General features: G+C 48.6%; 2 protein-coding genes across 5 annotated transcripts in view; one reads left to right on the top strand and one right to left on the bottom strand.

Moving 5' to 3' along the window:
- LOC1279767 (uncharacterized) overlaps positions 1 to 15666 on the top strand; it is a 43357-nt gene extending 27691 nt beyond the window's left edge. For all 4 annotated transcript variants that reach the window (XM_061642786.1, XM_061642783.1, XM_061642785.1 and 1 more), the window contains exons 4-8: positions 11960 to 12066; positions 12809 to 13000; positions 13085 to 13368; positions 13452 to 13597; positions 14275 to 15666. In XM_061642786.1, coding sequence (XP_061498770.1) covers positions 11960 to 12066; positions 12809 to 13000; positions 13085 to 13368; positions 13452 to 13597; positions 14275 to 14538 — 993 coding nt within the window. In that variant the 3' untranslated portion in view covers positions 14539 to 15666. The remainder of the gene's footprint in view (positions 1 to 11959; positions 12067 to 12808; positions 13001 to 13084; positions 13369 to 13451; positions 13598 to 14274) is intronic.
- Positions 15667 to 15741: 75 nt separating this feature from the next.
- Positions 15742 to 18346, bottom strand: LOC1279763 (pinin). Its single transcript, XM_319547.6, has 3 exons — positions 17280 to 18346; positions 16854 to 17198; positions 15742 to 16776 (listed from the first exon to the last, which is right to left on the bottom strand). The coding sequence occupies exons 1-3, from the start codon at positions 18151 to 18153 to the stop codon at positions 16562 to 16564; spliced, it is 1434 nt and encodes a 477-aa protein (XP_319547.6). The 5' UTR covers positions 18154 to 18346; the 3' UTR covers positions 15742 to 16561.
- Positions 18347 to 18364: the final 18 nt, after the last annotated feature.

Genomic DNA, 18364 nt, shown 5'->3' with positions numbered 1-18364 from the left:
ACGGTCCGCAAAAAGCCAAACTGTTGTGTGTGTCGCAACGGTTTGCACAGCTACTACGCCTAGGAAACAGTTTCCCAGCGGTAGTTAAACACAAAATATATTTACAATTTATCTAGCCTTTGTTTACAAGTTCTCCGGCAAAACGGCGAGTGTACTTTCTATCCTCAACAGACAACTCACAGCTAGCCCCACAAGCGTTTAGTGAGAAAATTAAAGCTAAGCCAACGTTCGCATCGACCGAACGAACCCCACCGACTAGCAAGGGGGCTCTACCAGCCAGGAGGTGGAGGGCTGCTGAGATGTGAGATAACATCAACGAGGCTGTTAAATCGTGAGATACTAATTTCGCCCCATGTTACAGTACACCGACCCCCACGTGCCCAGTGCCGTTCTTCGCACTGCCAGGTTCGAATGGCCGGGATTGTAAGGCATATTGTATCAATAATGAAGCTGGCTGGTTTCGATTTGACCAACATGCCAACGCTCTAATGTCCACCGGAGCAGGACGATGAAAGCCGACGTACCCCGAACGTCATAGAATCGCACTTTCCATTCCACAACCATTTCGATGCGCGCACAACCTTTTGGTGCGTTCCGCGCTTTCTGCTGAGTAATGAAGATTTGTAAACGGGTACGACGAAATGTGTGCCCCTACCGATAACAATAAGCAAGGCAAGATTGAGCAGGAGGCACTTTGGAGTACACTGAAGTCGCAATAATCGAATTTCAGATCTGGCAACACATCCTCATGGTCTGCCCCACGGACTGGCCGCGCAACCGCAACCGCAGAGGGTTCGGGGCGGTTTACGGCGCTTTTGATACCGCTGACCGTGCTGGAATTGGGCACATCGCTCGCCGCCGCCACAATCGCGGTCCAATTAATCGCTGCGGTCCAATGGCGGCGGGCAAAGGGCAGGGCTCTCAACTTGGACGACACACCAAACCAAACCATGCCCAAACGGTTAGAATCGTAACGCCCGATCGGTCTGACCCTAATTTGATCTTTCGTTGCTTAGCGCGGTCAGATCGGTGTGCGGTGTGTGTCCTGCATACCATCTTCTACCAGATAGATTCCGGAACCAGTCTGTGGCGTGCGATGATGGAGCATCCGTGTTTGAGCGTTTCTGGTATCGGTTTTCTGCGGGTTTGTGGTGCCCATTCCATTCATTAGGGACCTATATTTTAAGCAAAAAAAACCCGCTAGAACCATTTTAATTGTGCACCGATGGGCTGGGGCATCGCGTCTAGGGCATCGGGCGGTTCACGAACCGATAGTGATCGCAACACGGCCACCAATCCGACATTCTGGTAAGGTGCATCAAAGGAAAATGGGGATGGTTAAAAATCTGCACAATGTTTCCCTGGTCAGCGTACGGAAACAGGTAACGGAGCCTGCGTAACTCCCGCTGCGGTATTGGGTGAAGATCGTGATCGAGTTTTAGCGAGACGCATTCTGCACCATTCCACCCCCTTTGAATGCGCCCCAAAAGGTTTTTTGGATTAAATTAATCACTAATCACTTCGGCCGGCCGGGGGTCCGCCAGTGCCAGTCCCCCCAGTGGTATGATAATTGGAAAAGCAAACCAAACGACACGCGAACGAAAGGCGCTCGCGTCTTGCGTAATTCGTTTAGCTTGCATTCGGTGCTCGATTGATTGATTGAAGGGTGCCTTTTCAGCTCGCAAATGATTGGATTATGGTGCGCCGGCATATGAAACCGTGTCTAAATCCTCGTGTCAGCTCCTTCCCAACCCCCAGCAGAAGCATAAAGAGGTCCGCATTTTCCTATCGGAGCAACACTATTGTAGGTTTGTGGCATTCACAAAACGTTTCATCCAGCCAGCCAGTGTTTACCATACTCTCACACAGCGGGACGCTCACACTCCCCGACAAAGCCCGGGCACGGTTCGGATCTTACCTAACCCCTAACAAAAATCGTTGATAGGTCGTGATTAGTGCGATTGAGAGCGGGCCCTTGTCGTCGCTGCACCTGTACCCAGCACGACCCCCCCAGTGCCGGGCGCGACAAGTCACGAAATCTGGGGCTGGCGTGGCTTTGCGCTCCGAATTGACCGCAGAATTTCAACAACACACCGGGGCCACAGAGCTGCGAACCAGCTTCGCCAACGGATCGACCGTCCCGGAAATGGGTTACGCGGTGCCAGGTTTTGGTGCTGCACACTAAACACACAGCCCCAACACGGTCGTGCCGTGATGAAAGTAGAACGAACAGATTAATCCGTTCCACTGAAATGAAGGGTCTGTTGGGGTGGAGGGGCGAGAAGGAAGGGGGGGGGGGGCTGACACGAACAGGAACGGGTCCTGCTGGTTGAGGAAAAAGCAAGGAATGCCCATGGAACCGCTGGTGGATTGGGTTCGGGTGGTGATGAAGATGATGATGATGCTTTAGCTTAAGCTTCAAGCTGCAGCTGCTGCTGCAGTAATTTGTTCCTAATGATCAGCTTCGGAGTCCGAAACGAAGCTGCTGCAGCGCGCGATGCAACATAGCGATGCAGTTTTTTTTTGCTTCTTCTCCATTTTGTTGCTTCGTGTTGCCCGCAATCGCGGGCGCGCGCGCGCCGTCTTGTCGGATGGCGGCCATAACTGGGCCAAGATAACGTGACGAACGGTGGACCACGGCGGTGGTGCTGTATATTAGAAGTGTGCGATTGTGCCCTTTTGGGACGGTCGGTTTGGTGTGGTCGGTCTCGCGTTGCACTTTATTATGTTGAACTAGTTTACTTTCTCCGGGGAGGGGGACGGGGAAAAAAGGAGCGCGAAACGGGGTGGCTGGTGGCAGCTGATCTAAAGCCTGCTCATTAGACGTTCTTTATGTGCGCAGCCGGGTTTTGATCGTGAATTGAATCACGCCGATCAACGGGAGAACGTATCGGAATGGCGGTACGAATGGGAGTGGGAACCTTCTCCATTTCCCTGCCGCCCTTCCCTTTCCTCCCCTAATGAGGCACAACAAAGCACGATTATCGAACAGGAACAGGAACTGGTGCTGATATAAATTTACAAAACTACACCCGACAGGCAGCTGGCCCGACGTGATCTTGCACCGTTTTGGGCTGCGGTAAAAGGTCGCAAAAAATACGTCAATGATGGTTGACATTTTCTGAACAGGATTTTGGTTGCGCTGAACTTTTCAAGAAGCCAGGGGTATTGCGAATAAGCCGCCAAAACTGCTATTTTGAATAGTTTAACCTTGAAACGAAACGAAAAGCGAAACGAGCAAAATTTTGGTCCTTTGAACCGGATCGTCACTGTGTGGCGTAATTATTTGCTTAGTTTTCCTCCACCTAGACAGGGGAAAGGGATTTTTTATCCATTCTTAAAGCTTGTCAAACAGTTTAATTCCCCCTCACTTTTGTAATTCTTATCGAGAGGATGTATGGAAAAAATACTTCAATTAATTAGTTGAGGCAATTAATTGGCCAACGACAATTTCAACAAATTCTCCACTCCAAATTTGGGGCCACCAACAAACACGCCACTAGCCCATCCATATCTATTTGCAGCACGTTCAACGGAAGCAAATTAGTGCCGTTTGCCCCACCTCTCCACCCAAATACGGTACACGGTGGCCTTAACATTCCCTGGCCCAGCATGGCCGTGAAACGGCACCTGATAAAAATGCGCAAAACCAACCCGACCGATCGGTCGGCTTCTAATGGAATTACCGAACCGAGCTTGCAGCTTGTGAAATGAACTCATCCTCGCAGTTGCACACGGATTGCCAATTGATTTAATGCTAATTGTTGAACCGATCGCGACCAGCAACCGATCGGCTGCGGTCGAGTGCCAGTAGAAAGAGCTGGATAATAGACACGTTAGTCCGGCACTTCCTAGAAGTGCAACAGCAGCAGCAGCAGCAACAACAACTTTACTTACGTGTCCGACCGGTGTAAATTAGCTCTCGGTGCGCAGAGGCGCAGAACTGCTCTCACGTGCGAACCGTTCCGGGGGTAATTAAAAGGGAGGCCAGTCTCCCTTCGTTTGCCACCGAACACCGAGAGCAGATAGCTCAATGATAGCGATTGAGACGCTTAAATCAACACGGGCGGGAAATCGTAACGTAATTGAGAAGAATAATGTGTGCGCCGGGTGGTTTTGCAGCGTCCGGTGCATTAATCAGGAAGCTGCGACGAGTAAGCGACGAACCTCGCGAGCGCTGCAAGCAGGACACGGTAACCAAGCGGTAACTGTCCGGCACTTGAACGGAGCGCATACCAAGGGGCCAAGACCAATCAATCGCTTTGAGTGCGTGTCCGGGCTGAAAACAGGCTGAAAAGAGGCCCGTTCGTTCCGTCTGACAGCTTGATACGTGTCGAATGCGTGTTGGCTTGTGGGAAGAAGGCAAAAAAAGGATTCATTTGTACACTTCGCACCGTCCGTATCCTTGGGAAGCGTGCAACACGCAACAGCGTCTGCGCTCCTCACAATCGTGGTTTCGGTTTTGCAACATCACAAACGATGGCGCCGTTTTGAGTGAGGGCTGGTAGCCTTTGCGCATGAAATTCATATTGATTGATTAATGCGCTGTCTAGAAGGAAGCCGCCGCCCGCGTCTAAAACCGCTGCCAGCTGCCCGCTGCTCAGAGGCGTTACAGTGTTTATGGTGAACGCATTATGTGTGCATCCTTCCCGGGATCGGCATTCACCAGGCGCGATGGTGGATGCAAAACCAAATAGGATGGTGTTAATGTTTAATGTGCCGTGAAGATGACGGCCACTCAATCGGCGCGTCAACTGCCAGACTTCATTAGATGGTGCTTTTTATTTTCTTAATTATAAGCTATATTGGTCGTTTTGTGCCTTTATGTTTATAATTAAGTAGAAGTTTTTTTGTTGCTGTGTTCGTCATTTAGTTGGATTTATTTCCTTACATTTTACATAGAATCTTCCTGGTTGAGGAACGGCTGAAAACATAGAGAGCATGCGCATGCAACTCTGTTGCAACTCAGCGCTTTCTAGCCGCAAGCAATGGCATGAACTTATCCCCATTCGATAAACGGCTTTTCCCGCCGAACTTGACACACAAGACATGCTGTCTAGCCATCGGCATCCCAACACGACCGGAGATGTCAATTGGACGGAATTGATGGCATAAATTGTGTATCCTGACGCGGGCTCCGTTTAACATTGTATCTTTATTTGAAGCGAGAAATGAAAGAAACTCGCTCGATGCAGCTCCTAAGCCGCTTAGTGCGGATCAGTTAACGATTATTTGTGCAGAAGATTCTGCTTAGCGTGAGAAGAACATATTGCCTGTTCAAGCAAACGCTTCACTTCTGATGTCTGTCCATCACAATTAAGTGCAACATTCGCTAAAGCTAAAAGCACGGAAACCATTTCACACCTTTTAATTAAGATAGTTTGCGCAGTCGCACTGCTTGAAGGTGATTTGAGCTTGATTAGGACACAATTATCCCAATTTTACGCTGCATCGCGATGCTTGCCCCCTAGTACACCGAACGGGAGAAAGGTGTGCCGGTTGCCATGATCATGACCCTCATCGCAAGCATTGCACCAAATCAGCAGAACGCTATCTCCGATCACCGATGACCATCGTCGGATTTCAGGGTGTTCCGTGCGATCACGTAAGGTCACGATCGATGCCACCAATAGAGGAGGGGAGGGGGGAGGAAAGGGGAGCAGGGCACTCCTTTCTTTTCTAATCGTAGTACTAGCGCGATCGCCGTTTGTGTCCTGCCTAGCGGGAACATTCTACACCCACCAAGCGATTGAGATGGTTATTGCGATTTAAATGCTTCCGACAACGAAATAGTGCACAATCTCGGGACGGGATGCCGTTAAATTGGAACGCTTTAGAAATGTTCGCAGCCCAGTGGGTTCCCCAGTCCGTCTCCGATCTGGATTGTGCTAAGGAATCTGCCGGCGATTATGGGCGTTTGAGGGAGATCTGCTCGACACTGCACAAGAATGCGGTTTTTGCAAAAAAAAAGGGGGCATTTCGGTGCAGACTGTCGCTTGCGGCCGATGGGGCTAGGAAAAGAAAATCACACACAGACAAGCAAATCCTGTTTGGTGAAAATGGGAGCAAATTGCATGGTTTTTTGTGTGTCTGTAGTAAGGTCGGTGTAGGAGGTCTGTGCTGGAACGGTTTCGAAAGCTAGTTAAGCTTTTTCTGATTATTTTAAAGGCAATTTTGCGATTATTCCAATTACTCACAAACATACACACATCCTGCGCGTGAGTGCAGAAAACGCATGCGTACCATCATTCTTTGCACATTGAACGCTTACGACAAGGCTGACCTAAACGTTATTAAAAAATCATTTGCAATGATTGATTCACGGCAAACGGGAGGAGGGATTTTCTGCCCTCTTTCCCGAAAGCTGATTAGTGTGAGCAATTTGAAAAAATTAACTCAATTATTTAACCATCATGCATTCCGTTTTTCGCCTTGTTCAAGCGATCCATTCTCTTGAAAACAAAACAAATGAATCTCACACTTACAGTTCGGTCGGAGCGGTTGGGCGTCCTATCGCTCCTACGATCGACAGACGACAAGCGCTTTCGGAGGAAACCTGCAGCCGTCTGTCCGACTCGTACCAGACATCGGTGAACAGGTAACATCTGGCCGCCGCGCATGCCGGAAGCTTTTCGGGTTGGCACGTTTTGCCTTTAACAACAAAAAAAAAAACCTCCGTCTGCCGATTACCGCCGTGAGTGCGGTTATGGCAGTTGCAATCGGGCATCAGTGTGCAACTGTGTAACATTTTGCTGCCTAGTTTTACGAACCCCTCGAACGTATCGGAGGATATGCATGCGCCCCGGCGACGGCACGTAAATGCAGGTTGCATGCAGCACACCGAACGCTTATGCGATTATTGATAATCGTGTAAAAGGGTACACGGAAAGAGAGAGAGAGAGAGAGAGAGAGAGAGAGAGAGAGAGAGAGAGAGAGAGGCAAAAATATCCGCTGGAAACAAATTATCTCATGTGGTGCGATACAAAGGCAGTTTGGGGCATGCGATGCAGTAAGGGCAGAAAGGTTGACGTAATGGTGGAACCGATTGACTGCATATGGGTATCACTGTGCACCAAGTAAATGAAATGTAAGGCAAAAAGAGTAAATAAATACATGTTTATATTAATTTCAATAAACAAGATGTTTATGCAACGCATAAAGCCATACAGAAAGTGCATTGCATTGCAATTTGTGCAGTCCAGACGACACACGGTTGGAATGTTGTTGTTTTTTGTTCAGAATTTCCACCCAATCAACAACAAAACCCCGCCCGCGTGCAGTCAAACTCCAAATTCTGGGTCACACCAGAAGCAGATTCTGCTGCAGATTTCCTGCATCGGCAGATTCCAGCGCTTTCCCCCTTTGCAAACGATAACGGGAAAATGGTTTGCCCCGCATTGCCCCACACAACAAAACCGACTGACCATTTGAGCTAATTCTTGTCAGAATCCAAAATTTATCACTCTACCCCAGCTGCTTTTCCGTTACCTTTTCCTCCATCGAGTTGAAGGAAAAATGGGGGGGAAAAAGCTGCCACTGAGCAACAGCCTGACCGCGTCCATTATTCTATGGGTCGATTTTGTAGGTCGCACGCGTACACCTTCCGGTCGCACTTAATCCTCCTCGCTCTTGTCGCTCCCCTTTCGCCAAGGGCACCGTTCCCGGATCCAGCCACCGGCCACGGTGCCATTATTTGTAATCCATTATCATAAATTGCATTGTTCCGCATAAATTGCATTATGCACGCGTTCGCGATTGCGCTCCCCGGTGCCGTCATCTGGCCCGATTGGGGTTTTAGAGCGTTTAGAGGCGCTGTGGATGCAAATTTCGTACCGCGACTGACCACTGAACTGTGTGTTAGCAGCAAACAAAATAAGGGTCAAACAAATCTGTAGGGCAAATGTAGGCGAGCAGAAGGTGTCAATGGCACCACGATCGTGGTGCTGGTGGAGAGCCACTGACCCGGATCGGTCTCTGCAACAGTTTCCTTAAAAGGGTGGATCAAGAACAGGATTTAGGAAACGACTTTGGTTTAGAAAAATAAGGCTTTCACAACGCAACAAACGTATTACAATTGAATTAGAAGGCCTTTCTGTACCGAACAATGCATGTAGTACGAGAAAACTCGAAAAAGTGCCCCAACATTCAGCGACAATTTAAGAAACCCTGAACGTGGATCGAGTGACTTAAACGAGGGTGAAGCGGTTAGGTAGAATATTTACTTTTTATTGTAAAACATACGCATTTCCAATAATAACGCTTTTTAAAAAATGATTTTTTTGAGAAAAAAACTAAGCTAGATAATATATTTCCAAAATCATCCTTTGAAAGGTAATTATTTAAGCTTTTTTAGTCGGAATTTTCACTATGGTAGACAAAAACGAGCGTGTAGGCTTCTATTTTTATCTAGGGTGTCATATCGAAATTCAACCTAAATTCACCCAAAAGGGTCGCATTGAGTTTTGGCACCATTGCTTTCCGCTGAGAGGACAATGGACGCGAATCATAGCGACTTCATTTTCAGCTTCCTTTGCAAACTCAAGTCGCTCAGTGTCGTCGACCATTTGGCGTTTAACGCCTTTCTTTCGATGATTGTTGTCTAATAGTGCCAAGATGTTGTCGATGCCGGAACAGGCTTACAGGATTTTCCAGAAGTTCTCATAGCTGTGGGACACTTTATTGACTCTTTCTTCCGTGAAATGAACTTAATGTAATGGGAATTTGACTCTATAGCACCCTTGTTGGACAAATCCAACAGGAATTTCCAAGGAGATTGTGTCCAAGGATGCAAAAAATGTGCCATAGTTCGACTGATAGATAGGTGTCAAATTTTGTCTGCTGATTCATGTGATACGTTTATTGAAAATGCAATTAACGTTTCATTATTGTGGGTGAAGATAAACCTATGAAAAATCGACAATATTTGTCCATTATTTTTTTAATGCAAACGTTTTTAATCTGATTTAGAATTTCCCTTACCCTTACCGAGAAGATCTTCACGTTCTTCTACAATTCTATCAAATAAAAGTACTCTCCATTAATTTTACCACTGACCAGCTCTATGTGCAATTAATTCAAGCGATACTAAGCCGATAGGAAAATGTGAAATGTACACTAACATGGCTTGACAGCTGCAGCGCCACAGCTCATCGTAACCACTCGCTTTGCTTTGATTAATCCTCCCCTGGGACGGGCAATCGCCTCGTACCCACCCAGCCATCGACGTGTGGCGGCGTGTCTCAATGTTGCCCGTTTGAAAACGAACACACACACAACAAAAAAAGTAACGCAATTGCATACAAACATTGTAAATCGATCCCTAGAGAAAGTTTTCGCTGGTCCTGGAACTATGGGAACATGTGTAAGCGAAGCGAGGGGAAGGAAGGAAAAACTCAACCCCAACAGTCCATTGAGCAACGACCGACCATGGCTGCACCGCGCCCCTAACTTCAATCGATCATCTCAGTCCGATTCCGATGACAAACGGAGAGCTTCGGATCCGGAGCACACACAAAGGCAAGGGGAAAAAAGCAAATCGCCCTCTGTTTGTCCGTCTGTTGCTGACAGCTTACAAAAAGCGTATCCACTCACATCGATCTTACCCCGTCTGTCAGCGGGCCTGGGCAGTCCGCGGCTCCGGGTCTGTTGTGTCGGGCCCGTTTTGCGAAACGCTTATTGCGATTGCAAAATCAATCTTCCGATCGATCGGTTCAGACCGGGGCCGCGAGACCAGAAGAGCGCGCACACCACGGTTCGTAATAATTGAGATGATTTTTCACTTTCGCTTTCTCGTGCAAACTCCCCGCACATTGCCGATGCGTTCGCGTTATTGTTTTTTGTTTGTGTGTTGAATTCTTCACCGTTGAAGCGTTCATGCGTGTGGTGTTGTTATGCTGTGGGCCGCCGGTCAGCTTCAGCGGTCAGACCACCGGTCCGGACGTTCCGGAGTTCGTTTGCCTCGAAGAACACATTAAGATATGGCCGTCCATTCTTCCCAAAGGCTCCCTCTCCCACTCTCTCTCTTCACCTCGCCAATCGCCATTCTTGTCATTAGCATGCACTGACCCTTGTCTAACTTTTCGGGCACAACCCGGCACAAAAGCTTTTAAGCGTATGCGGCTGATGACTTCTTCCCTTGCCGTGCACTGAACGCTCACCCAGGGCAACTCCAACAAGAAATACCTAGGGATCGAGTGTTCACCATTGTGTGTGTGTGTGTGTGCATGTGGGAGGAGCAAGACACCCAAGACAAAGAAACCGATCAGCACAGCATCAAACCTGATCGGTGTGATGATTTGTTATTGCGCATTCAGCGCCCGACGGTGCATTCAGCAACGGGATGAGGTGCATTCGTGCTCGTGATCGGTAGGTTGTGTTTTTTTATTCATTATTACCATTATTAGCTATCGACCCACAAAGAAGAAGTACTGGCGGCAACTCCACACTCCCCAGAGGCGTGTGGTACCTTACCGGTTGCAGCATGCTTTTATGGTGCACCATTTCCTATGAAGGTCAGGCACGAAGGTCAAAGAACCCCTCCACACACACACACACAATACCACCCACCCAGCTATCCCCTCGTTCGGTGTATTGTTGACGCAATGTAAAGCCTTCGTTCGGCACCGTTTACGTCCCAACCCAGCTCGCAAGGTCAGCGCGATGATTCTCGTAAAAACCAACATCGATATGAGCGTTTAATCAAAGATTCAATCGACGAGGACGCGTCAAGACGCTTGCGTGCGCTCGTTCGAGTGAGGCCGCCACATCACGGAAGGGCTGCGGATTTTAGGTCAGGTCAGGCCGGAAGGAGGGGATGCATTGAAAAATGATCATCACCAGCCAAGCACATGGAATTTGAACATCCATTTGAAAATCAATTCCAAATTAATAAGCATTCCACTGCTAACGCTAAAGCCGCTTAAACCGATGATCGATCGGAATGTATCGTGAGCTTTTCATGGCCACAAACGGGGGATCTTTAGCGAACATGCCCACCATGCTTACACGTGGCCCAATTGCCGCTTCCTTTACGTCCGACACGTTGGTGTCGATGTGTAGATGGGCAGCACAGTTTTGGACACTTTCTGCTACTTCAATGGATAAACCGAAACCCGCACCCCGGCGTATCGGGTGTAACATTCCACCACCGACCGGACAGATGTGGAACAAACGGAAAAACGACCACCGTCATGCTCATCAAGACGATCCGCGATCGCCCGCCGCATCACCAGCAGGCAATAGTCGCGGCAGCATGAGGTGAGAATTGCAAATTTTAGGTCAGCTGACTTCAGCACTGTTCCCCTGTGAAGCAGGGAAAGTAATAACAAAAGTTTCCACTTTTCATCTCAAGTGCAACCGTTTGGCGTTGGTTTTGCGCTGCGGAACGGGGGGGAGAAGGCCGCAGGAAACACTTCCCTCCCCGTTCGATGGTACTTCGATGGTAAAGTGTTCATGGCATGGACAAGTGCGTTCCAGATTTGGGCTTTTGTTCGCTTTAAATTTTTCGAAAGGCTACAGTGCGAGTGTGGTGCTTGTGTATGGGCTAGTTTTACTTCAAACGATCAACCTTCAACTTCAACGGAACCAAAACGATCTTGCACGCCGGGTTCGTCGCTCATGATGATGAGTCTTTCGTTGTTTGGGCTCTATTTTAGCTTCTACGCACCTTCCCGGAATGCTTGTTACATTAAAAAAAGGCCAATATTATGTGCAACAGCTCTTCTTTCCAGCCCCCCCCCCCCCCCTCATGCCGCTTCGCTAATGCTGCCGCTGCTTCCACACTAACCCAAAACTCATTAATAAAACGTCGGAGCCAATCGAGCGTCCGATAAACAGCTCATAAAGCTGTCAGACGCCGCGCGCGCGAGGGTTTGTACAATTTGTTATTACATTTTAACGAGCTCCCATACATCCTCTCTAACCGCTGGCAATACTGTGTGCTTCCCATCTTCCCGCACAGCGCACGGAAGAACGTTCGGTGCAGCTGGCCGTCCGAGTGCATAAAACGCTGGAGCTGGCGGACGACAAATTCTACGTTATCACTTGTGGCAAAACAGGATTCGCAAGGTAAGAAGTCTCAGCAATTGCTTCTCCTCCTACAGCCTACAGGAACATCTTCCGCGGATGATCGTCGTGGAGAGAGACACACACACACACGGTGTAGAATGCGATATTACGCCACCCGGGCGCGATTAGTGCTAATGAGATAGAAACGTGTCATGATGGTGCTAGAACGCGCGTCACACCGACACGTATGCAGTTCCCTCCGCACGCATGGGGGGGAGTGCTCCGTCCAGTAAAGACAGAAAGAGTCAAGGTGTCCGTAGGTGTAAAATATATGTACATGGAATGTTTTCTGCAAAAAAAAAAAACACCGCTCACGACCCTGACAGTCGATAGCAGAATTGGCGATCGAAGCCCGGACGGACGCGGAGCGGAGACAAAGTCGAATGCGAAGGAACAATCCATAACAGTGGCCTTCATGAATATTGAAGCAATTGATGGGTGGACGCAACCCCCGCACACGGTGCCGTTCTTGTACCATCGAGCGGTGACCATGTGGGGTACTGGCAAGATCGATCCTTTCCTTATTGAGTGGCAGACACTGGTGCGTTTCGATCGTTGTACTGTACTTTCCGTTTCCGATCGGTGCGCTGAGACGTTTGCTAATGTCTTCATCAATCAAGCTCCACCGACGTGGGATTACGTGAAGAATCTACCCAAATTACACGCTCGCCTAGATTAGCCTCACACGTATCCGCTGCACGTCTAATGCACCATTACGCTAATCTCGCTTCTCCCTCGACAGAGACGACAGCGGTGCGGTGGCCCTCAAGTTCCTGGACAGCACGGGCCGGCGCGTGCGGGAAACGGTCTACAACCGGGAGTACACCATCAAGGCGGAAGTTACCAACCCGAACGGGACGTACGGGATACGCGTGAAGAACTGCTTCGCCTTCAACAAGAAGAACATGTCCGTGGCGCTGATTGACGATCGCGGGTAAGTGAACGATTTGGCTGCCAGAAAGGCGGGATAGGATTTTAACACATTTTCTCCCCCCCACTCTCCCATCTTGCCACGCAGCTGCCCGCTGAAGAACGACACGATGACGCGGTTCCGGACGAGTGCCGATGGTACGAGCGCCACCGCCCAGATCATGTCGATGTTCAAGTTTTCCGAAGGCTCCGAGGTGCACTTCCAGTGCGACGTGGTCCAGTGCAACGGCCGGTGTCCCGAGCTGGACGAGGCGATCTGTACCGGGGACGCGAACGCATTCGTCAAGTCGGCCCGCGCTCTCGGCCAGATGGACGACGGAATGCTTCTGGCGGCGACGACCGTTTTCGTGATCGATCCTGCCTTCGCACCGGGTAACTGACTGACTGATGGACTGTTGGCTTGTAATGGCCTTTTTCAATCGATTCTAATCGCCCATTCCCTACCCTTTGCACAGTAATCTCCGCGATCTGCGATGACACTGGGATCCGTCCGCACTGGCTGCTTTGGCTAACGATCGCGCTCGGCGTACTGTTCCTGATCATGCTGCTGATGAACATCTTCCTCTGCACGGCCATGAGCTGCAGCTGTGCGCAGACTGAGGTAATTTTGGCCTTGTCGTACATTATACAGTATTGTTGGGTTTCATGAATCTTTCGTTGAGAATTCAAATGAATCTTCAGTGATAGGTGATTCGAATCTCGAATCGAATTCTTCAAAATATATCTAATCTTCGTATATCTAAATATTCACGAAACTCCAATGATTGATGAATCACTAAAGATTCACGAATCTTAAAAGATTCATGTTGACAATTCATGAATCTTTAAGATCCATAAGTCCATTAAAATACATACAGCCCCAGGGAGATTCATGGATCTTTAGAGATATCTGATTTTCAAAATATTGAATTAGCCCAATCCCACCTAAAACATATGACAAGCCCCAAGAACGCCAAGAAGAAGAATAATAAGAAGCTCCAGCTCTTTAAATGTTAAGAGAGTCATGAATCCCTTAAGATACATGAATCGCTAGAGAAGCGTAAATCTTTCGAGATATAAGAATTCTTTTGAGATTCATGAATCTTTCGGGACTTTCAATTTTCTTGAATCTTTGAGATTCATGAATTATTCCAACCGAGATCTGAATCATTGAATAATCACAAAGATTCATTCGGATTCATGAATCTGAATCATATCTACCCAACACTAGCACAAAGGGTACAAAGAACACTACTAACTCGATATCTCTTTTCCCCGTTTTTTCAACCCCTCTCACAGATCATCGAGAAGGAACCGTCGATCATCGAAGAGTACGATCCGTACCGAAGCTGGCACGGGTCGCAGTACGGCTCCCGGTACTCGCTGCACGGTGGGCGCGAGGGTGGCCACAACAAGGGCTACACGAGCGGTGGCAGCACGATTCACTCGAACCGATCGCTGCCGATCGATTCGGACCATTACGCGATCGTGCACAGCCGGCCCGGTTCCCGGCACTCCGGACTGCACGGACATCGGCCACGCGGCCCACCGAGCAATATGTAAAAGCTGCGACCACAACCGGCACACTGCTGATAGATTTTTTTACACCTCCATCCCATTTCGCGTCCCCTAAGCGAGCACGAAGATCGATTGGTTGAGTAATGATGCGCGGGACGGGGGAGGCTACACACCCGAGCACTGCATCACTGCAAATGCACACAACAGCAAACTTGTACATAACCCAACGGTGCTGTGTGTGTGTGTCTGAGTTACATGCAGTATAATGGTTGTGTGAATCTACACCGAACTCTCGTCACCGATCCTTGGAAGTGTCTGCGGACATCAAGCACGTCAAACAGGAAAGCGAAAACAAACATTACAAACGAAAGATTTCATTTGCACAGCGCGGTCTCTTCAACTATTTAGTATACACAGGGTAGTGCACGTTCATCCTTCATTTGTATTCCGCAAAAGTGATCGGTTTCTATCGCAGGATAAGATTTGCTGGAAGTTGAGTCTTTACATCCCCTAATACTAGTAGAGTTATCGCTCTCTTCCCTTTTATGTACCGATGAATTTGGGCCAGCCCGAAGACTGACAAATGCCATGTAAAAGTACGTCTTTCTGCTGGGCTGTTGCGGTAGCAACGCATTACGGAAAACAAAATTCACCTAATTAAGTTCAGTAAGCGAACGAGTTAAACACAGATATAGACCGATGCACAGGGAGGAGGGAGGGCTGCCGTTGATATAATTACCACTACGATAGGGAACGTTCACAATGCAGCCGATGGTAGGCAGGATGCATAATTTCATTACTATTCGTGACCGCAACACATCCGGCGTAGATCAGAGTTGTAAAAGAGTACTTTAATATACCATAGGTCTACTAAACTAGTAAAACTAGCCGTAAAACTAGAAGCAATCAGGCAGGAATGCGCTGGAATGCTTTGGTCCCCATATGCAAACACACCGTAAGCATTGGAATTGGAGTGAATCGAAGGGAACTAGATTAATAAAGTTAACAATCAAGCAAGTACATTTAATTCATCAGTACAGGAACACGAACAGAATTGGAAAGGAAAACGACAAGAGGAAGAAAAAAAGAGGACAGGAATTTGCTTTTAAAGTTGTAAATTTTTGCATAAGTGAGAATAGTTAATAAAAGTACATACTAATTCGATAAACAAAAGGATTCTGTGCACTACTGTACGTTCCGTTCCGGCAGCTCTCGACCGTTTGCTAAATGCTAATCCGAAACGCCACGTACGGGAAGTATGAAAACCGGTTTATTACATGCTAGTGTAATGTGTAATTCTTTCACTAAATTATGTTACGGTATCGATAACGCACTGCACGGCCTGTAAATAGGTGAGTTTGAGTTCATCCCTATCATCCCTATCAGCGCCCTTAGCGTCTATCTTACGAGGTAAACTTTACCTGCTACAAGCGATACGGTATTGTTGCATTTTTTGTATGTTGCCCACTGTACCGCCTTGGTACAGCAACGGCAAACATGAGTTATATCGTACACCTTAACCGCCTAATGATTACTCTTATTCTCGTGTTCCTCTGCATGAAAAGAGGGGAGGGGATTCGAAAGAAGTGTACACGATTGTTGCTCGATGCTGATGCGGGAGAACAACAATTCATGACGAATTTCTTGTGCAATACAGAACTGATAAAAGTGGACTGAAATGGTATTTTTAGATAGTTTGAAAAGAAAAAAAAAACAGGATCGATTATGCTGTTCCTTACTCACCGAGTATATGGATCTAAACGTAAAGAACGTTTTGCTTCATTGATGAGCTGGCCCTGAGCTAAGAACAGACTGTTGCTCTGATGGAAAAAATGAAATTACCTCCTGCCTTTACATCGACCATCCTCTCTATCTGAGTATCATCCTGTATGTTATAAAAATATGGTCTTTGTGTTCGTGTGTGTGTGTGGCCTACTGGAAGGTAACGTCGCCACGGCGACTGCCCACGCGGGGCGCTTGTACTGTTCCTGCAAAAACAAACGAAAAAATGCAAACTGATGGGAGACTAATTCCTTCCTGCAGCTTGCGAGCGCCTGACTGAACAAGATCAATTATTATTATCAGCATTGGTGGACGTCCTGAACGTGATTTGAATATTCTTTGCCGATCTGTCGATGGAGCTCTTGCGCCTTTTAGGGCTCTTTTCGGAACGTTCGTTCGGCTCTGCGATGGAATCGTCCACATCCATTACTATGCTTTCCGATGCCTGCACTCGTGTGGACTTCGATTCTTCCGCCGAAACGTCCCGCCGTTCTGCAGTATCTGCAATCATCGAATTACAAAATGGCTTTAAAATGTACGTTCGCCATTGCGCGTCACCATAGCAAACCCTTTCTTACCTTGCTTGTGGTCAGTGTTGTGGATAGTAATTTTAAACCGTGACACCATCGAGGCCGGAAGTGCGGGACCCTCAGGAACGTCGGGCTGTTCGTCCTGCTCGTACTGGTACGCACTGTGCGGATCATCGTCCTCGTCGTCTTCCTCCATCTTGATGCGATCATGCTTCGACCCCGTGCCGAAACTGTCATCAAAGCTGCCGGAAGCTGCTTTCATCCGATCGTACCCGGCGGCACCGGTACGGTCCTTGCCATTGTTTTCCTCCAGCGATTTGATGTCAGCCTTGAACCGTTCCTCGACCGCCTCAATGCTTTCCATCACTTCCTGTCGCTTCTCGTCCATCAATTCTGTTGGAAATGAAGGGAAAATGTAAACAAACCTTTGACTCGGACACGAACGCTGCGAACGCTCGATTGCATTTCACTCACTTTGCTGCTCCTTCTGGCATTCGGCCAGCTTCTTCTCCATGGCAGCATTCATCCGCTTTGGCAGGTAGAAGATCGGTGGATTGGTTTTCGTTTTGATAAAGTTCTGCAGCGGCCGTTTCGAGTTTTCCCACACCTCCAGCGCCTTCAGCTTGGCCATCTTCGTTTCTAGTGCGCGTATTTCGAGCTGCTGCCGTTTCCGGTCGGTAAACAGGCACTGCTTCTCCTTCTGCATGTTTTCCCGCTCCATCTTTTCCTGCTCCTCCAGCTTCTTCTCGATCATGGCCTTTTTCTCCTCCTTCGACTTCAGCTTCGACTCCTCCTGGGAGAACTTTTGCAGCGTGCCGAGCAGCGAGCCGAAGATGCGCCGATTGCGGGCCCGGGACCGTTCGTCCGAGCCCTGTGCCGCCACGATGTCCTCCTTGGACGGTTGCTCCTTGATGACGCGTGAAAACAGCCGCGGCTTTTCGTACTCTACGTCACGGTTCGGTGGTCCGGACAGGCGACTGAACACGGATTTCGTTTCCCCCATGGCACGTCGTTTGGCCGGATTCGGGTGGCCACCGGATTCGGGGTACGGTCTGGCGTGGTCCCGGCGCGGGCCCATCGCATGGGGCGAGTCGAAGCCGAGCGAGTTTCGCTTCCGCGCATCGTAGCCCTCCTTCATGGCGAATCCCCCCTTTTTGTTGCCCCCGTTCGGTGTGTTCGGTCCGCCGCCACCGCCACCATCCTCCCGCCCATTGTTGTAAGGCTCTGCGTTGGACGGATCGCGTCCGAATATTCTTCGGATGTTATCGTTCAGCCCTTTGAGATTGTTTCTCGCACGGTCCAGCTCGTTCTGCAGGTCGTCACACCCCTTGAGCAGGTCGGTTGCCATCGTGACCGGGCGTAAGGTTGAGTTGCAGCCACACGTGCACAAGTGCAAACGTTTAAAAATACACCGATAAGCCTAGAAAACTAGTATGCACCGCAGCATTTATCCGGGAAAACATTAGCTAAACAATTTGTTTCTTTTTTGGTTATCTTTTTTCTTCTCTCTTTTCTAATTTTGCACTTTGACAGCTGGTGCAACAGCGCTTGCGGGCTCT

The sequence above is a fragment of the Anopheles gambiae genome, chromosome 2 (assembly GCF_943734735.2).
Source record: "Anopheles gambiae chromosome 2, idAnoGambNW_F1_1, whole genome shotgun sequence".
Taxonomy (NCBI): Eukaryota; Metazoa; Arthropoda; class Insecta; order Diptera; family Culicidae; genus Anopheles; species Anopheles gambiae.
Note: the sequence above shows the minus strand (reverse complement) of the source record. Positions and strands in the feature narration are given on the sequence as shown.

Excerpts from the sequence above, each read along its gene's own strand:
- LOC1279763 (XM_319547.6), bottom strand. The coding sequence starts at position 18,153 with ATGGCAACCGACCTGCTCAAGGGGTGTGACGACCTGCAGAACGAGCTG. Across the intron at positions 17,199-17,279 it reads ATGCCAGAAGGAGCAGCAAA|AATTGATGGACGAGAAGCGA; the intron begins GTGAGTGAAATG and ends CATTTCCAACAG. Across the intron at positions 16,777-16,853 it reads CAACACTGACCACAAGCAAG|ATACTGCAGAACGGCGGGAC; the intron begins GTAAGAAAGGGT and ends CGATGATTGCAG.